The sequence below is a fragment of the Lacerta agilis genome, chromosome 14 (genome assembly GCF_009819535.1).
Source record: "Lacerta agilis isolate rLacAgi1 chromosome 14, rLacAgi1.pri, whole genome shotgun sequence".
Classification (NCBI taxonomy): domain Eukaryota; kingdom Metazoa; phylum Chordata; class Lepidosauria; order Squamata; family Lacertidae; genus Lacerta; species Lacerta agilis.
Genome location: NC_046325.1, coordinates 39,395,187 through 39,413,595, shown reverse-complemented (window position 1 = coordinate 39,413,595; position 18,409 = coordinate 39,395,187). Strand labels below are relative to the sequence as shown.

Sequence of the window (18,409 nt, the reverse complement as noted above, 5' to 3'; positions counted from 1 at the left end):
TGTAAATGAAGATAAAAATCATCAGTTCAATGGCTATAGCCTGATGCATACATTCCAAGGATTATCAACACTAAAGTGCAAAAATTCACTTAGGAATCCTATATATTCCAGGTGAGTATAAAGTAAATGTTCAAGGACAGAATGTCCTGAGATGAGGACAACTGAGGAACTTTGCTTTAAACATTATATCCATGAACATTTACTTTATACTCACCTGGAATATATAGGATTCCTAAGTGAACTTTTGCACTTTAGTGTTGATAATCCTTGGAATGTATGCATCAGGCTATAGCCATTGAATTGATATTTTTTTATCTTCATTTACACCTTTCTTATAATATACCAGGGATGAGCTGGATGGTCTCAAGTGGTATCTACCCATCTTCCACCGAGTCCTTGTGATGTGAGATATTTTTACAAAGCAAAAATCTGTGCTCACGTTCTCTTGAAAATTCAGTGATCCTGAGTATATATACCTGCTTAATGAATGTTAAGTGCCTTGCAAGACCAGGTGAAAATTCCACCGGTTTCAGTATCCTTTTCAAGAATCCCTGCAGAAAAGGCACTTGGTGGTTCACCCAAAACTGGCCAATTGATGGATTGCAGAAATTGCAGAAATTGGCGGATTGCAGTCTACTTTCCTCCACTGCACTGTTGCCTGACACCAATCGTTGCTTACGCCAGGGGTGTGTGTGTGTGTGTGTACACATGGGCAACAGACATGGTTTTGCTCCAGCTTCAATAGAATGGTATACATGTTCATCACATGCAATGGAACACCAAAGAAATACCATTTAATCCCTCCGGAAAAGAAGATATCGGAGCACCACAAATCATTTTCACATGCCTGTGTACGTAAGAGAGTAGATCTAGTTGAAAGGCAGCACATGGAGATCTGCATTGATCCTTAGGGACCCCCAATTCTTATTATTGTAACAATTTAAGATGGGGTGCCATCTGGGGGGTGGGGGTGGGCAAGGGCCATCACAAATTTTTAAAGAAGGGGACCGGCCCCCCTCAATATTCTGTGGTGACGAGCACATGCTGCCCGGCATGCTCATGTCACTCATGCAACGCTGCGTCACATGCACAATCGTTGTGGCATGTGCAAAGCACATGGCGCAGCATGCGCAACTGATGTCAGCACGCTCGCAGCGGTGGTCCCCTCAATTGCGGGGCAAGCCAGTGCCCCTGTTATAAGATGATTGTATTATCTTAGAGGGTTGTGTAATCTTTGAACAGTGTGTGGCCGTGAGCGGGGTATGGCTGTGACTATTATGAAGGGGCCCTGCACTTCTGAAGCTGTCACAACATGACTGCATTTGTTAAGGGTGCCGACCTTGCAAAGCTCTCGTTCCCAGCACCCTGAACAAACTGCAATTCCCAGGATTCTTTGGGGAAAGCCATGTAAAAAAAGGTAAAAGACCCCATGGCGGTTAAGTCCAGTCAAAGGTGACTATGGGGCTGTGGCGCCCATGTCGCTTTCAGGCCAAGGGAGCTGGCGTTTGTCCACAGACAACTTTCCAGGTCATGTGGCCAGCAGGACTAAACCGCTTCTGGCACAATGGGACGCCGTGATGGAAACCAGAGCACACGGAAACGCTGTTTACCTTCCCACCACAGCGGTACCTATTTATCTACTTGCGCTGGCGTGCTTTTGAACTGCTAGGTTGGCAGGAGCTGGGACAGAGCAACGGGAGCTCACCCCGTTGTGGGGATTCGAACCGCCAACCTTCTGATCGGGAAGCCCAAGAGGCTCAGTGGTTTAGACCACAGCGCCACGCACATCCCGATGGGGAAAGCCATGGCAGTTAAAACAACATGAGGACGCTTTCGATGTATTCTGAAGATGGAACTTAAACTGCTGTTCTAGTTGGCTTCTGAACATGGAACAGGCTGGAGGGACCCACAATATTGTCCTTCATCTCAGGCAGCAAAATGTCTTAGGCTGGCTGTGTGTCATTTTTAAAAAAAATTACCCCCTTTATTTCATTTCGATGGCAATTAGGCAGGCACGTTGATGGATTCTGAAACTGTCGGCTGGATTACGTAAGTCTGCTGAAATTCACCCAACTATTAAAAGGTGCAAGGCACATCCCCCCTCCTTTTCACCTGGTCTCCTTTAGGCTAATGCCGTGTGCGAACCCACACGACAACCCCAAACAATGAAGCTAAAGGGCTGATCTGGAAGAAGAGGTTGTGGCCAACGGCCCCTCCCTTGGCTAATATACACAATGATGCACCTTCTGGAGCAGGACCAGGTGAGAGTCCTCATGCAAATCAAGCCAACCCACCTGGGAAATTAAACTTGTCAACAGCAGGATGGGGCGGAGGGAAGAAGGGTCTCACCTGGCCTCCGCAGGATCACAGCCGCCGCCGGCGGTGTCACCACCAGGAGGAACTTCCGTGCAAGGAAAGCAATGGAGCAAACAGCAGCGGCGCTGTTGACCTTTGCCCCCTGTCTTCCCGGCCCAAAGCAAACAGTGCAAGGAACGGGAGAGAGTTTCCTTGGAAGCACTGCTGGCCTCACTAGGCCTGCCCAGTCGTCTTCTTGAAGGAAGCGGGGATGGCTGTGTTTCGAGTGCGCACACAAGCTGTGGGGAAATCTAGCCCTATTGTCGGGGAAAGTGAGGCGGGTGCCTCGGACATCAAGCGCCAGGAGGTGGGAGAAGCTGCAATCCCAGATCCTCCAGGTGTTCCTATCTCCCAGGGACAGTCGTGTATTGACAGAAGCCGTCCCGCTTTCTGATTTGATCCCGGAATGTCCCGCTTTTCCTTGGGACGTCCCTATTTTCATCAGAGAAATGTTGGGGGGCATGCAGTAGTTCCCATATATTTAAAAGCACACACACCCCGCCCACAAAGAATCCTGGAAACTGTCGTTTACCCCTCGCAGAGCTACAATTCCAAGCACCCTCAACATACTACAGTTCCCAGGATTCCTGGAGGGAAACCACATGGTTTAAATGTGTGGTGTGCGCTCAGACTGTGTCGAAGAAAGATTCAGCCGCCGCCAGTCTGGTCGGCTTCTGTACACGGAAGGAAGGAGAGACACAGTCTTTTATTTACCAGCAGTAATAAAACGTCTTGGCTGGCTTTGGGGAGGGAGAATTATGGGCACTGTTTGCAGGTACAGTAAGGCCCACAACTTACGATCTGAGGAATCACATCTAAAGCCAAAATCGCCTATAGTTATTGGGTTCAATGATGGGTGGAATTGCCAGAGTCTTTTTCCTGGATGCCCAACCCCTTTTTATTTATTTATTGGCCAAGTTCATAAAGCTGAATGTGCACAAGTTACATGTGTGTTAAGTTGTGGGCCTACTTTACAGTGCAAGAGGCCAGGGTGTATCCTAATGTAGGGTATTTTGTCTGACCTTCTGTCTCTAGAGCTTAACAGATTCTTAAAACAGGCACTCCATTCTGCACTAAGAAAAGTCAAATATTTCAGCCTATGGATGAATGGCACAAATCAGAACAAAGTACACTTAAACTTCCATGTTTTGCTGAATTTATTCTGATTATAACAGAAAGGTGATTCCTTTGACCACTGGAAATTCTAAGAACCTCCACGTCGTCTGTCTCTGGGGCTTTAATGAAGAGCTAGAAATTTACTTGATTTCCCAACATGTAAGAAGGGGAGATTATCTGCCTGTGCAGCTTGCAGAAATATTTTTCTCTTCCCTCTTTCTCTTTGCTTTGCTTTCAAAATGGCCCTTTTGCTTATCTCTGTTTGTGGGTGCAGTTCCACCCTCAGTAGGAAAGAAATCCAGGGTAGTTCAGATGATGATGATAATAATAATAATAATAATAATAATAATAATAATAATAATAATATTTTTTATTATTTATACCCCGCCCATGTGACTGGGTTGCCCCAGCCACTCTGGGCGGCTTCCAACACATATAAAAAACACAATAAAACATTCAACATTTATACAGGGTTGCCTTCAGATGTTGCCTGAAGGTTGTCTAGCTACTTATCTCCCTGAATTCACAATAATTTTATTATTATTAACTATTTTTAAATACCACCTTTTCCAAAGGGCTTAAGGGGGGGGGGAGATGCAAAGGAAGGAAGGAAGGAAGGAAGGAAGGAAGGAAGGAAGGAAGGAAGGAAAGAAAGAAAGAAAGAAAGAAAGGAGCAAATAGATTCACAGCTGCTGTTGCTGCTGTTACCTCTTCCTCCTCCTCACTCAGGAATTTTGCCTTAGCAAAAAAAAAAAAAAAAAAGTCCTTTGCAGCAAACAGTGGCCCCTTCAGAACTGCCTGTGGAATGTCTGGTTTTCTTTCTTGCTGCTGTTCTTGTAAAGAGGATTAATCACTAAACTCTGGCTGTTTCTCTTCCCCCGCAATACAAACAGCCACCACTTTTGAAGCAAGACCTCAACAAAACAAAACAAAAATGCAATGGGGAAAAATAATAATTGCACCCTATAGAACATGGGAGAACTCCCCCACCCCCAGCGAACCAAACACGCCTTAAACCAGAAAGTGAGAGTGCATAAAAACATTTATTCTCTTTTCATTTACCTGTGGGAAGACTCCGGTAAAGTGTCCCCCTTGCCAAAAGTCTACCAAGCACCGTTCCTTGCGCCTAAGCTAAGACGGGCCTCTGGTCCTGGCAGCGCCAACCCTCTCTTCCGACTCCTGGTGAACTAGGTCTTCCTGCCTGCATTCCTTAGCAGGATAATACTGAACAGATGCCAAATGGACAGAGGAGAGATTAGAAAGTGGGCTGGCCAAGCTAAGGGGATGGAGGTGGGATTTGGGGGGTGGGAGCAAGCTCAGCAGGGATGCTGAGCTCACCCTTCCCTGTGGGAGAAAGTGCCCGAATGTAGCTGTCATGGACAAAACCACATCACTTTCTTTTTTTGAAACACAACAGGGATACATTTAAATTTGCAATTCGGTATAACAGGGACAGTACAGATAATAGCAGCAATTTTAAAATATATAAATAAGATCTTACTAAAATATAACCTGAAGATGTCATTTAAAACCTTAATCATGATATCACAGCTTGTTCCCTAAGTTTTATGGCAATCACACAGAATTTGGCCACCTCTAACGCGATCTCTGGATCTTTGTCCTCTACCAGAGATTTTAAACCTTGGAGTTTGCACCCATTTGAAGGTTTTTGCATAGCAAGGGGGATAAATGCCGAACACATGTCCTCGTAGAACAAGGCATGAGAGACAGTTTCTACCTCCATCAAGCCTCAGGGACAGACTCGTTCTGCATATGGTTTACCCTCGAATCTGCCCTGCAATAAGGCAGATGGCAGCACGTTGAAACTAGAGAGGGTGAACGACCGTCTGTATTTGAGTATTTGTAATTTTGACAAATCTATTGCTGGGGTAACCCCTCTCCCGTTGTTTTTTATTGCTGGTTGTTTATTCATCTTGCTCACATGGCATTGTAGTTCCACATCCCAATTTCTGACTTCCCTGATTTTGTATGAGCTGGAACTGGTCTGTGACTGAAATAATAAATTCATTCATTCATTCATTCATTCATTCATTCATTCATTCATATCACTGTGGCCTGCAAGCCAGCTAACAGCTGGAGGAGCCCCTCATTCCAGTGGGAACAGTTGCAACTCCCAACAGGATCCGTGCAGAATGAGAGATGGGGCACTTAAATGGCAAAATGCAGCTCGAGGTATGCGTGAAGCGCTGCACATTGGGGTAGACCCCATGTGTAGCAACTGAAAAGGGCAAATTCCGCATTAGGAAATGAGTGAAGAGAACTGAATCCCTAACTGGATTGTAGCCTCAGCCACAAGGAAGATCCTATAATGCAAAAAGCAAATGCATCTGCACAGAATGCTTCATTTCTTAAAATGTCGTAACTTCCATCCAAAACACTCAACACCTGTCAAAACAAAATTAAAAATTAAAAAATTCCTTCCAATAGCACCTTATGGAGACCAACTAAGTTTGTTCTTGGTATGAGCTTTCGTGTGCATGCACACTTCTTCAGAAAGCTCACACCAAGAACAAACTTAGTTGGTCTCTAAGGTGCTACTGGAAGGAATCTTTAATTTTTTTTATTTTGTTTTGACTATGGCAGACCAACACGGCTACCTACCTGTAACTCAACACCTGTGCTTTTCTACTAGAAAAAAGGTGCCGGTACTACATACTCTTGGGGGGAGGGGGAAAGCACTACATCACAGGATCCCAAATAAACACACACACTTCGTTCATTGAAAGGTTATTGTTTATTTTAAAATCAATTGTCACAAATTGTCTTCCAGCAAAAAACAAAAACAAAAAACCCTTCAGGCCCAACCACCGTTGTCTAAGATGACCATCAATTTTAAAATCAAAACCTGTTTAATGTAGAAGACAAGGCTAAGTGGTAGGGATTGAATCATTTTGTGCTTCCTCAAAACCCATGCCACAATGGAGATGTGCTAATTGTCCAATTCCTGAACAAAAGGATTCGAGTATCTTGGTTTTTTTGTTGTGCCTGCTAACAATGCTTTGACTCTCCTGTCAAATCTTTTTCAGGAACAGGAAATGCTTTGGGATAAAGAAGTATATTTAACTTGTTTGGCCAATGTTACATTCCAATTTGTCATGATTCCCTCTCCCAAGGATTTATAACCACACAACTCCTCTGGTAGCCCAGAGCTCTGTGGACACAAAACAGTAAATAACATGACATGGCTAAAAAAAGGAGGAGAGGTATTCATCCCTCCCCTCCCTCTCCAATGATAAATTATTATTATTATTATTATTATTATTATTGGAAATACATAGCTGCTTCTGCATGGGAGGTGCATAGGGATAGGGCACTTTCTTAATAGCAACACTGATTTATCACTTTCTGTGGACTGTAAAAGGTTGTTGGGCTGCAGGTTTTGTGTCTTGAAGGTCAGACACCAAGCAGACAGTGCAGGGGAAGCAGACAAGCTTATATCACGTTAGACTGGGAGGGAAGACACAGAAACTATCCTGTCCTTCGCCAGGTGAAAAAAGCAGGATGAACATTCCTCCTTCATTGTTCATTAAAATAATAAATACAATTCCCCCCCATCCCCCCTCGAGGTAGGTTGGTAAAGTCACTTTTCTACATCTGCCTATGGCTTTGTGCGAGGGACTTAGAAGTACCCATTGCACATTCAATGCCTCCAACATGGTCCAGGAACCTGTGCAGGCAGAGATCTAGCGTATGCCGGAGAGACCACATGGTAAATTCCTGTATACCAGCCTTCACCAAGCTGGTGCCCTTCAGATGTTTTGGACCACAACTCCCTCCCGTCCCAGCTGCTGATGGGAGTTTCAGTTCAAAACATCTGGAGGGCACCAAGTTGGCAAAATCCGGTGTAACCAAAGTCATGGTTAAGTGCCATTTTGGAACAGTGTTCCTCTAAGCCAGACTTGGGGAAACCTGTGGCCACTCCCATCAGCCCCAGGCAAATGGTTGGGGAGGATGGCAGCAGTAGGGAGGTCCTAACTAGCCCTACTCAAAGTAGGCCCCCTTAAGTTAATGGACATGAGCTTTCATTGCTTTCAATGAGTGTGCTCTGTCTTTTGTTGAATGCAACACAAGCAGCAAATGGAGGGCCACAGATTCCCCATCCCCTGCCCCCTATGAATTCCTGAATGTTGGATTTAGAAATAAAACAAGATACTACCCACCCCAAATCCTTCAGTAGAATGTTGACTGGTCCTGGCTGTGCCAGCCACTGATGTATCACAGTTTTAACAGCATCTCTTCTTCCCGTGGGAAGTACTTCCTGGTAGAATGGCAGACCATGAAACCCAGTATTTTCCCATGACAAGGCAACCTTAAACCCTCATGGCTCAGAGCACCTGGGCCCTTGGCTGGGATTCTGTGTGCACTCAGACGTTTGAGTTATTCATGTACCAGCAGCAGTGCCCAAACCAGGAGGGCAGGATGGAAAAGGCAGCAAGCCTATGTGCACAGCTTCCAGCACATGGTGCTTTTCACTGGAAATGGGGAAGAATTAGACCTCATTGATACCAGTGTGAGACTCGGCCACTTATTTATGCTGTTGAGCAGTGTGACAGATGAGTGGCCCAACACTGGAGCAGGTGGTTCACAAATCTAAGCCACGGAACTTTTCCCAAATGACAAAAACTTCTCAGTCACCGTTGGTGCTAAAAGCACAAGCTCTTTACTGTCAATATTGGCACTAGACATGCAAACTGAATCCTCTTGACAGAACCAGAAAGTTTGCCAATGAAAACTCTCATACAGATATCGCTTCTCGTGCAACGTCGGAAGTTGTGTGTGCCCTGCATGTGCCTCGTTCTATGATACAAAGAAAAGAAGAGACAGGTGGTGTGTGCCACACGGTCTAGAGTTTGGGTGACTGATGCCCTTGGAATGGATTTCTGGCCCAATTCAAACCCACCACCCAGACGTGCTTTTTTAAACAAAAGCAAGTTCGCTCAAAAGAGCTGAAGATTCACAGGACAATTGTAGCAAGACAATCCCTGTAATTCCTTAGCAAGAAGCCAGGGTGCTTGAAAACATTATGGTGTGCACTTGGCCACAGAAGCCTCCCTCCCATTCCCAAAAATTCTGTCCACACTACATCCTTCAGCGAAAGATATTCTGGATGGGAGTTGAAGATCACTAACCCAAACTATTAGCTCCTTTCGCATCCAGCAGGGTTTCACATCCCTGACCCGCAACATTCAAGAGAGGCAACCATGGACATTCTGAATCCTACATTGACAGTTTTATTGCTAGTCACTTCTCTCCCTCCCTCCCATGTCTTCACTGTCTCTAGTCTTGGCACTGCCCAGCAACACCGTCGTCCCCACAGCGATGGGACCTGCCCCTTTGCGTCGCAGCTGCTCCTTCATTCAACCAGGCTCCTCGCTCCGCTGGGAAGGCCTAGCTCTCTGGGAATATGTAGCTGTATTGGCTAAGGATTTGCTCCACAATCTGGTTCTGGAAAACCATGTACATAGTCATGTTCCCTTCTTCGGCCTCTGGCTTCAGTAACGTTGGCCCAAAGACAATTGCGACGCTCTGCACGGACATGCGGTTCTCCTCCCGGAACTCTATAACCCTGCGGGGAAGAAAGGAAGGATTCTGTGAAGGGGGAAGAGAGAGACGCTGAGATGCTGCAGCGAGAGATGTATCTCGTCTGGGCATCCTCATTTGTTGGTGACATCTTACTGTAGTTCACCTTCACCAGGGCCACATCTGTGCTGCATATGGGGACGTGGGCGGCGCTGTAGCCTAACCACTGGTTGGAGGTTTGAATCCCTGCGACAGAGTGAGCTCCCGTTGCTCTGTCCCAGTTCCTGCCAACACAGCAGTTCAAAAGCACACCAGTGCAAGTAGAAAAATAGGTACCACTGTGGTGGGAAGGTAAACAGCGTTTCCATGCGCTCTGGCTTCTGTCAACACGTACTGCTGCGCCAGAAGCAGTTTATTCATGCTGGCCACAAGACCCGGAAAGCAGTGCAGCTAGAAGAAAATGCCTCTATACACCACCCAGGGGAAATGCTCGAAAGGCGGCATAAAAATTTAATAAATAAGTTTGGGTTGGTTGGGTGTGGACAAGGTGAGAGTCCTCCTGTTTAAAGACAGGAGCCTAGGGACAGGAGAGCCAGCATGCTGGCAACAGGTGTGGAGAGGAGATGCAAAAGGCTGGGTGACAGCAAGACGAAGGTTGAACAACGGTTTGTGGAATGGGAGGATAACCTCAACACAGGGACTGGAGGGGCTGGGCTGCAGAGTTCGCACTCAACACCCTTACGCAGGCCCGTCTTAGAGGGATCTGCCGCCCTGGCGCAGCGATCCCTCGGCGCCCCCAGCCTGCCGCCTCTCCGCCCGCCTCCCTCCCGCGCTGGCCGCCCCTCGGGAGGGGGGGTGGGCGAGCGGGGGATGAGAGGCGTGGCGTTGGAGCGGGCACCCGTGCTCCGGCGGGCGGAGGATGAGGGGTGGGCGGACAGGCGCTCGCACACCGGCGGGAGGGCGGGCTGCAAGCCGGCGGGGGGGGGGGGGGGCGGGCTGCAAGCCAGTCGCCCTCGCCTCCCAGAGCCCCAGCTGGAGTGCTGGAAGGTCGCGCAAAGCCCCGCGCCGCTTCAGCGCTCCAGCTGGGGCTCCGGGAGGCGAGGGCGGGCGGCTTACAGCCCGCCCGCCCGCCGGCGCGCGAGTGCCTGCCTGCCCATGGGGGCGGGGGCGCGTTGGGGAGGGGGAGCCCGGTATGCCGGCGGGCTCACGGGGGCGCCCCTGGGGTGCCCTGCGCCCTGGCGCGCCGCGCCACCGGCCTCTATGGATGAGACGGCTCTGCCGCCAGCCCAGAGCATCGGGAGATGCAGCTGCTCACCTGCAGAGATGCTGGAAAAGTACCCTCATGGTATTGTGGTTAGCAGGAGGTAGAGAATTCACCAGCTCCCGTAAGCGGTAGCTGCGCTTCGAGGGCTCTGTAATTTCTGCAATGCCAAACAGAGGAAGATATCTCACTCAGTGCATCCCTGGCCCCTATAGAGATACAAATAAATGTAGAAGCCTGCACTGCTGCTCTAGTCCTCCCTCCCAACTTCCCTGCCACCCAATACTTGGGGCCACTGCAAAGGGGCATGGGAAAGGTAACTGCAACCTTTTGGAGACATTGGAAGTGTGCGTCTCAGGGCTCAATCTTGATATTGCAACTTGCTGCTGGAAGTGAACAAAAACCAGCAGAGCGTCTACCAGTTCCTCTCCTTTCGCTGCAGTGTCTAGTATGGGGAATGCTTGACATGACATACCATCGTGTCAAGCATTACTTTGCATTTCTCCTGCAGCAGTCAAAATACGGAGCAGGGTAAGTCTGTGCGTACGATACCACGTCAGACACCTCCCTCACTAGATATTGGGAAGAGAGGTGAGGAACGATGACAACAAGGCGCACACGGCTGCTGTTCTTCAGCAGCCGGTATTTATCACAACACCTACCTGTGTGTCAGGCGGAACAGCTCCTCCGATTTCTACAAAAGTCATGTTATCACCTGCTTGGATTACTGAAATGCTCTCTGCTTGGGGCTACCTTTGAAGGTGACCCAGAAACTACAACTAATCCAGAATGAGGTAGCTAGACTGGTGACTGGGAGCGGCCACCAAGACCATATAACACCGGTCCTGAAAGACCTACATTGGCTCCCAGCACAATTCAAAGTGTTGGTGCTGACCTTTAAAAGCCCTAAACGGCCTCGGCCCAGTATACCTGAAGGATTGTCTCCACCCCCATCGTTCAGCCCAGACACTGAGGTCCAGCTCCGAGGGCCTTCTGGCAGTTCCCTCACTGCGAGAAGTGAGGCTGCAGGGAACCAGGCAAAGGGCCTTCTCGGTAGTGGCACCTGTCCTGTGGAACGCCCTCCCATCGGATGTCAAGGAAATAAACAACTACCGGTATCTGACTTTTAGAAGACATCTGAAGGCAGCCCTGTTTAGGGAAGTTTTTATGTTTGATATTTTATTGTATTTTTAATATTCTGTTCGGAGCCTCCCACAGTGGCTAGGGAGGCCTGGCTAGATGGGCGGGTTATAAGTAATAAATTATTATTATTACTAGCTGTACCCGGCCACACGTTGCTGTGGCTCAGAGTGGTTAAGTGGATGCAGGCCCGCTTCCCTGCCGGATTCAGAGTTGGGGGGTTCCTGAGGGAGGGGCACTTTCCCTCCCCTCCCCCCTCTGTCAGACATTTCCCTCGAAGGAGACCCCGTTTTTGCCTGCCTCTCCACAGCTTCTCCCGTTGAACTCCCGCCTGCCTCCTCTCCATCTCTCCCCCCCCCCGTACTGGAAGGAGACCCCGTTTTCGCCTGCCTCCCCACAGCTTCTCCTGTTCAACTCCCGCCTGCCCCCTCTCCCAGCGGAGAGGTTCCTTCCCCTCCAAGGTTCCCCCTCAGACCATCCCTCTCCCAATCCCCCCTTTCTTCCTCCCTCAGAAACGGCTCCTTTCATTTTCCCACCAAAACTGCTGGCTCCGCCCCCTGTGCACACGACCCCGCTTCGTAAATCAGAAACATTGAAATGGAATGACCGTGTGCTGCTTTTACGTCCAGCAGATGGCGCTGTTTTTGCCAAAAATCATGTTTTTACCTGTCACAGGTGTGACATCTATATAAGATAGGTATATAAAAATACTCCCCTATTCAAATGCAACGTTGTGTCAAAATTTCAAAGCAATTGGTGAAGGACTTTCTGAGATTTAAGATTTTGAACAAACGGACATTTACGTTTTCATTTATATAGATGATGATGATGATTGACTCAGGAGGATGCTATGTTTTGGGGGCAGGAATTGAGGCAGAGTAGGCTAGCTGATGGTGATCAGATCCCAAACAGGGTTTTCAAAGGTTCAAGCTACATGATGCATTACTATGCTCTTTAATGCCCACAAATTTCTGGAGTGTGTGTGGAATCCAGAGACTTTATCATGGAGGGTAGGCTTTAACCCTTTATTGCCAGTTGTGACCCCAAATCCAGGCCAGCCCTCAAAACTTGTTTTCCTTATGCAAATTGCAGTCATGGCCTCCCCAAACTGTACTATAGTGGGGGGAGGGAGGATTTAGGTGCCTACTCTGCACACTAGGGTCCTAATCTGGATCTGGCCCTCCTGCACTGACAAATTTGTGCAAGAACAAACCTGCGCTTAAGGCACAGATTCTTAGAAGAGGAGGAGGAGGAGTTTGGATTTGATATCCCGCTTTATCACTACCCGAAGGAGTCTCAAAGCGGCTAACATTCTCCTTTCCCTTCCTCCCCCACAACAAACACTCTGTGAGGTGAGTGGGGCTGAGAGACTTCAAAGAAGTGTGACTAGCCCAAGGTCACCCAGCAGCTGCATGTGGAGGAACGGAGACACGAACCCGGTTCACCAGATTATGAGGCTACCGCTCTTATCCAATGTATCATCTTCTTTATCTCCAAATGTGACTCCCCCTGTGGCTCAAAGGCCTCAACAGAAGCAGGCCTCTAAAAAGAAGCAGCAGGGCATAATCTGAGTTCTCTTCCTGCTTTTGTCTTTTTGAAAGCACTGACTAAACAGAGAACCGCTCCCACAGATGCACCTTTAAGTAATAGTGCAAGGATCAAAAGATGCTCTGGTGCTTGCACTCAGCTTCCCCCTCCCCCTCCCCAAACCAACATCTCTTACTGATGGCTGCAATGAATCTGTCAAAATGACTGAAGGGGAAGAGCGGCTCCGGCAACTCTCGGAAGAAGAGCTTGAGGGCCCCGGTGATGACATGGACATCGTCCCAACGGCCATCGTCAAGATCCAAGCGCTCATCTGCAAAAGCGACAGCAGGGAAACAGGTTAAGCAGTATCCTAGGGCTGCTGAATAATAATAAAGGACGCGGGTGGCGCTGTGGTCTAAACCACAGAGCCTAGGGCTTGCCAATCAGAAGGTTGGTGGTTCAAATCCCCGTGACGGGGTAAGCTCCCGTTGTTCGGTCCCAGCTCCTGCCAACCTAGCAGTTTGAAAGCACACCAGTGCAAGTAGATAAATAGGTAAACGGCATTTCCGTGCACTGCTCTGGTTCACCAGAAGTGGCTTAGTCATGCTAGCCACATGACCCGGAAGCTGTACACTGGCTCCCTCGGCCAGTAACGCGAGATGAGCGCCGCAACCCGAGTCGTTTGTGACTGGACCTAAGTGTCAGGGGTCCTTTTACCTTTACCTAGGGCTGCTGAATAAGGAGCCAATATTATTCTTGTCCAGAATGTTTGGGCCTGACCGCAGCACAGCAAGTGCCACTCCTTCACTAATCTAAAATATGAGAATGAATGAGGATCCCCTTCGGTCACAACACAGAGCGGCTGTGGAAGGAGTCCAGCTTCAGTTCCACCACTTGGGCAACTCTGATTGGCTGTGAACATGGGAGAGCAGCAGGTCTAGAAACAACTCTATGGTTCTAGCTTTTGACAACTAAGATGCATATATTTTAGGACCTACCTTATTTCGGGTATTGTAAATTGTTTTAAGCTGTTTTAAACCTTGGGGCCTTAGGCTAAAGGGAAGGTAACAACAACAACAACAACAGTTACAATTGTGTGTGGGGATCTTGCTTTTATTATGAATTTTGTGCATTTATGCTGTGAACCGCCCTCAGATCTTTTTCACGTAGAGCAGTATACAAATGTAATTAATAAGGTAAAAGGTAAAGGTAAAGGACCCCTCAATGGTTAAGTCCAGTCAAAGGCGACTATGGAGTTGCGGCGCTCATCTCACTTTCAGGCTGAGGGAGCCAGCGTTTGTCCACAGACATCTTTCTGGGTCATGTGGCCAGCATGGCTAAACCGCTTCTGGCGCAACAGAACACTGTGACGGAAACCAGAGCGCACAGAAATGCCATTTACCTTCCCGCTGCAGCGGTACCTATTTATCTACTTGCGCTGGCGTGCTTTCGAACTGCTAGCTTGGCATGAGCTGGGACAGAGCAATGGGAGCTCACCCCATAGCGGGGATTCGAACTGCCGACCTTCTGATCGGCAAGCCCAAGAGGCTCAGTGGTTTAGAACAGGGGCGTCCAACTCCCAAGAGACTGTGATCTACTCCTGGGGGGGGGGGGAAACGGTTGAGCTTTTTTTAGGGGAGAAGGACCTTTTTTTAAACAGCAAGTGTGCAGAATTCTCACCAGCAACACAGCCACTAACAGACGAACGCAGCGCTACAGCAGGCAACAAAGGAACAGACACTAAACGTGACGCAGGGAAAGACCGAGGGGGAGGGGTGGAGACATGATTCTAAACAATGTGAGTGATAAGGATCCCGTGACCGACCACGATCAATCATCCGGGGATCAACCTGTTGATTGCGGTCGACCGGTTTGACACCCTGGGTTTAGAATAACAGCAATACTAATAATCCATATAAATATTCAACCAAGACCCTTTCTAGAGCTCTCTCTCTCTCTCTCCACACACACACACACACTGCTAGAGATTGAACTTGGCACCTTCCGCACACAAGGGGAACATTGTACTGCTAAGCTTTGCCCCCTGCCAAGCTGAATCTCTGGAGTCCCTTACCATGGTCCACCTTGTAGCGCAGTTTCTGTATCGTCGCCAGATTCCCGCTTATCCGGTAGAGTCCATCGATATCCAAACCTGCGGGAGGAGAAATTACGGCTCTTATACCAAAGGCCCACAAGAGCAAAAGTATTGCCACGAACAATATGATTCAAACTAAGTCTGAGCCTGAAAACGGTATCGTGCAAATTACGGGCATTTGCATGCATCTCTCTTCCTTTACACAATATATTTTGCTTCAGTGGGAAGTGTCAAGGAGTTAAGCACCTCTGGAAATCCTGCTGCTCAGCTCCTTTCCGAGATGTCACCGGGCCCACATGTTTTGACACTTATCTTGACTGCTACAAGGATTAGGTTAGTGGTGGCTTGTGTCCTTTTTGGACTGGTGGGGCGAATGGAAGGGAGCACAAACAGTAGGTGGAGCTGCAGTCCTGTCGGCCATCTAAATCTCTGCTGAGTTCCTCAGGGGCAACACTGAGACTAAGGTGGAGGAAGCCAATAAGTCCAGGGGGGTAAGCAAGAAGGGCAGGCAGGTGGGGGGTGGCCGAGGGCAGACTGAGATTGGTGGCGCCGTGCCCCATGGGCCTCAACAGAGCAGCCTCCACTGTATGAAGAAGAAGAAGAAGAAGAAGAAGAAGAAGAAGAAGAAGAAGAAGAAGAAGAAGAAGAAGACTCTCAAGACTTCCCATGACACAGCAAAACCAGTTAATAGGAATGGCACAAAACAGAAGAAGTTTTGCAAGTTTTGCTGAAGTTGTACAATGCGTCCAAGCCACAGAACTGGGGATAGTGGGCACTTAATTTTAATTTATCTGGGGGCACAGAACTGTTTACCTCTCTTCTCCACAGTGCAGATGCACTGCCTCACAAACTGAGGCACAGTACTCTTCTCACGGTCGCACAAAACTTGCAGAGGGCATCCAAACACCTGATCTGGATTAAAGAAGCAAACAACCCCACACGAAATCAGGTTAGAAACATGATCCAAAATATCCTTTCTATTTATATCTCATTGCCATTCTTGAAACTTGTGGCAAAAGAAAAGACAGCAATAAACAAATCAAAGCCTTCTTAACTTACATGCAGGCAGAGGACACGCTATACATTAATGGCACATGGCTTCCCCCAAAGAATGCTGGAAAGTGTAGTTTCTTAAGGCTGCTGGAAGCTGCAGCTCTGTGAAGGGCAAACTACGGTTCCCAGGATTCTCTAAGGGAAGCAATGTGTTTCAAATGTGTTCTAAATGTATGGCGTATACATTACCTCAATTGAACAGCTGCAATACAAAGGCTGAAACCTTGGTAAATTGGCCTTGGCTGATCAGCAGAGTCACAAAGCCATTTTAAAAAAATAAAAATAAAAACTGGACTCTTAGATCATGCAGGAATATACCTTTGATGTAGCCTCGCTCCCGCAGGGACTGAAGGGTTGGTCGCCTCTGCAGAAACCTCAGGAGTTTGTTGCGAACTTTGCTGGAATCGCTGTCCGAGTTGAGAGAGGTGGATGAATGCCAGGTGGCTGCCAGGGGAGAATTTGGGATTTTAGTACAGCAGGAGATTTTCTGCTGAAGGCTGAGCCTGCCCACATGCTTCAGAGAAGAGGTACAAGAGGAAATGCAAGCTTCTCTTCCAAGACAGTTTCAAGGGCCTGTTCACACATGCAGAGCCGTAGCTAGGTGAGCTTGCACCCCTGGCAGAACCGTCCAGATTGCGCCCCCCTGGCCACGGACAAATTAGCTCTTCTTTCCGCCTCTCCTCCAACCCCCGCCCCCTCCACCCATTCAATTCACCCTCTATTAAAAACCTTTACTTATGAAGAAGAGCTTGGATTTGAGGCAATAATAAATATTTTTATTTATGGATATATTTTAAAGCTGATTTTGTGCACCCCCTTTGCCTGTGCCCCTGGCGGAGGCCCACCTCACCACCCCCCGGGCTACGACCCTGCACACATAGTGCTATTTGCCTTGTCTAGAATCTTTGAGGCGGGTGCGTGATCTCGAGTTAGCTAGAATGAGAATCCAGACTGTGCTCAGGTGAGGAGCAAGCAAAGGGAAAGTGTGGCAACAGAGACCCCATGCTGAAAGGTTGGGGTGTATATGGAAGGAGGGGAGGGGAGAATAATGAATAATGCCTTGAGCTGCTTTTTTGGGGGGGGAGTGTGATATCAATGTAAACAAACAAACAAACAAGCACCGTATTTTTCCGTGTATTGGACGAGGTTTTTTGACTCAAAAATCACGTAAAAAAACTGGGGTCGTCCAATACACGGATAGCAGCATGGGGGTGGGGGGAGAAGTGCCACACCGCCAGCCATTCGGTTGGCGGGAGTGTGGCTTCCCCAGATGCCGCAGCGAGAGGGGAGCGATCTGGGAGGTGTTTCCTGCCCGCAGCTATGTGTGTGTGTGTGTGGGAGGGGGAGAAGCTGCACGCTGCCACCCAGCTCTCTGGCGGGAGCGCAAAAATTCACCCAATGCTGCTGCTCATGGAAAGCACTCCCTGGATCGTTTCCCGTGTGTGGTGGCATCGGGGGAGGTTGCACTCCTGCAAACCGGGTGGCTGGAGGGAGCACAAATTCACCCGTTGCCACTGCACGCAGGAAACGATCTAGGGAGTGTTTCCTGCCCGCAGCTGTGTGGGGAGAGAGGCTCAACAACTTCGGGCCATCTCCCCTCATTTTCTTAAAATTTAGTCCCCCAAAATGGGGGGGGGGGCTTATACAAGGGGGCAACTTATAGATGGAAAAGTATGGTAATAATAATAATAATAATAATAATAATAATAATAATAATAATGGACAAATATAAACCGTTTGAACTTTTTGTCAAGGAAAATTTCATTTAAAAAAATGCATTTCTGTGTTTGAAACCAAACATTTGCACTAGATATCAACAATGACCTGGGCTTTTCTTCTCGCCCTCTTTCTCTCTGTTGCTTCCTAGCTGTTCCTTGGATCTCAAATCTGATGAATTCTCCTCATTGTCTTCCGGAGGGAAATCTGTAGGCTGAAAGAAATACAAGGGTCACATTTGTCGGTACTTCTGAAGAGAACACGACATTTTACGGTGTGTTTGCAGCTGCTTGAATCCCCATTTCATTTGCCACTGTCCACACCGCTCTCAACGCTTGTCCCCTGTAAAATATGGGGGTTGCCCGATATGGGGATCATTCAGTAAACTGGGGGGGGGGGGAATTGGGCTCCAAAACACTCCAATCAGGGTCACAGACAATTGGTTCAGTGTTTTGGGGGTAGGCGGATCCATCGCCACTTTCTGCTACTCTCCATTCCACAGCCACTACTTCCTGAATGCTTTCATTTCTTCTCCAGCGATGCTCCTGGCTATTTCCTGCACATTCCTAAACCATGTATTTTCTCCTTTGATCCCTCACATTTGC

General features: G+C 48.2%; 1 protein-coding gene across 3 annotated transcripts in view; it reads right to left on the bottom strand.

The window, feature by feature from the left end:
* Nucleotides 1-8,696: 8,696 nt before the first annotated feature.
* ARHGAP27 (Rho GTPase activating protein 27) overlaps nucleotides 8,697-18,409 on the bottom strand; it is a 54,673-nt gene continuing 44,960 nt past the window's right edge. For all 3 annotated transcript variants that reach the window (XM_033169673.1, XM_033169674.1, XM_033169676.1), the window contains 7 exons: nucleotides 17,913-18,018; nucleotides 16,407-16,532; nucleotides 15,849-15,947; nucleotides 15,015-15,092; nucleotides 13,137-13,271; nucleotides 10,328-10,433; nucleotides 8,697-9,058 (listed from right to left, as the gene is read on the bottom strand). In XM_033169673.1, the coding sequence (XP_033025564.1) occupies nucleotides 8,881-9,058; nucleotides 10,328-10,433; nucleotides 13,137-13,271; nucleotides 15,015-15,092; nucleotides 15,849-15,947; nucleotides 16,407-16,532; nucleotides 17,913-18,018 (828 nt within the window). In that variant the 3' untranslated portion in view covers nucleotides 8,697-8,880. The remainder of the gene's footprint in view (nucleotides 9,059-10,327; nucleotides 10,434-13,136; nucleotides 13,272-15,014; nucleotides 15,093-15,848; nucleotides 15,948-16,406; nucleotides 16,533-17,912; nucleotides 18,019-18,409) is intronic.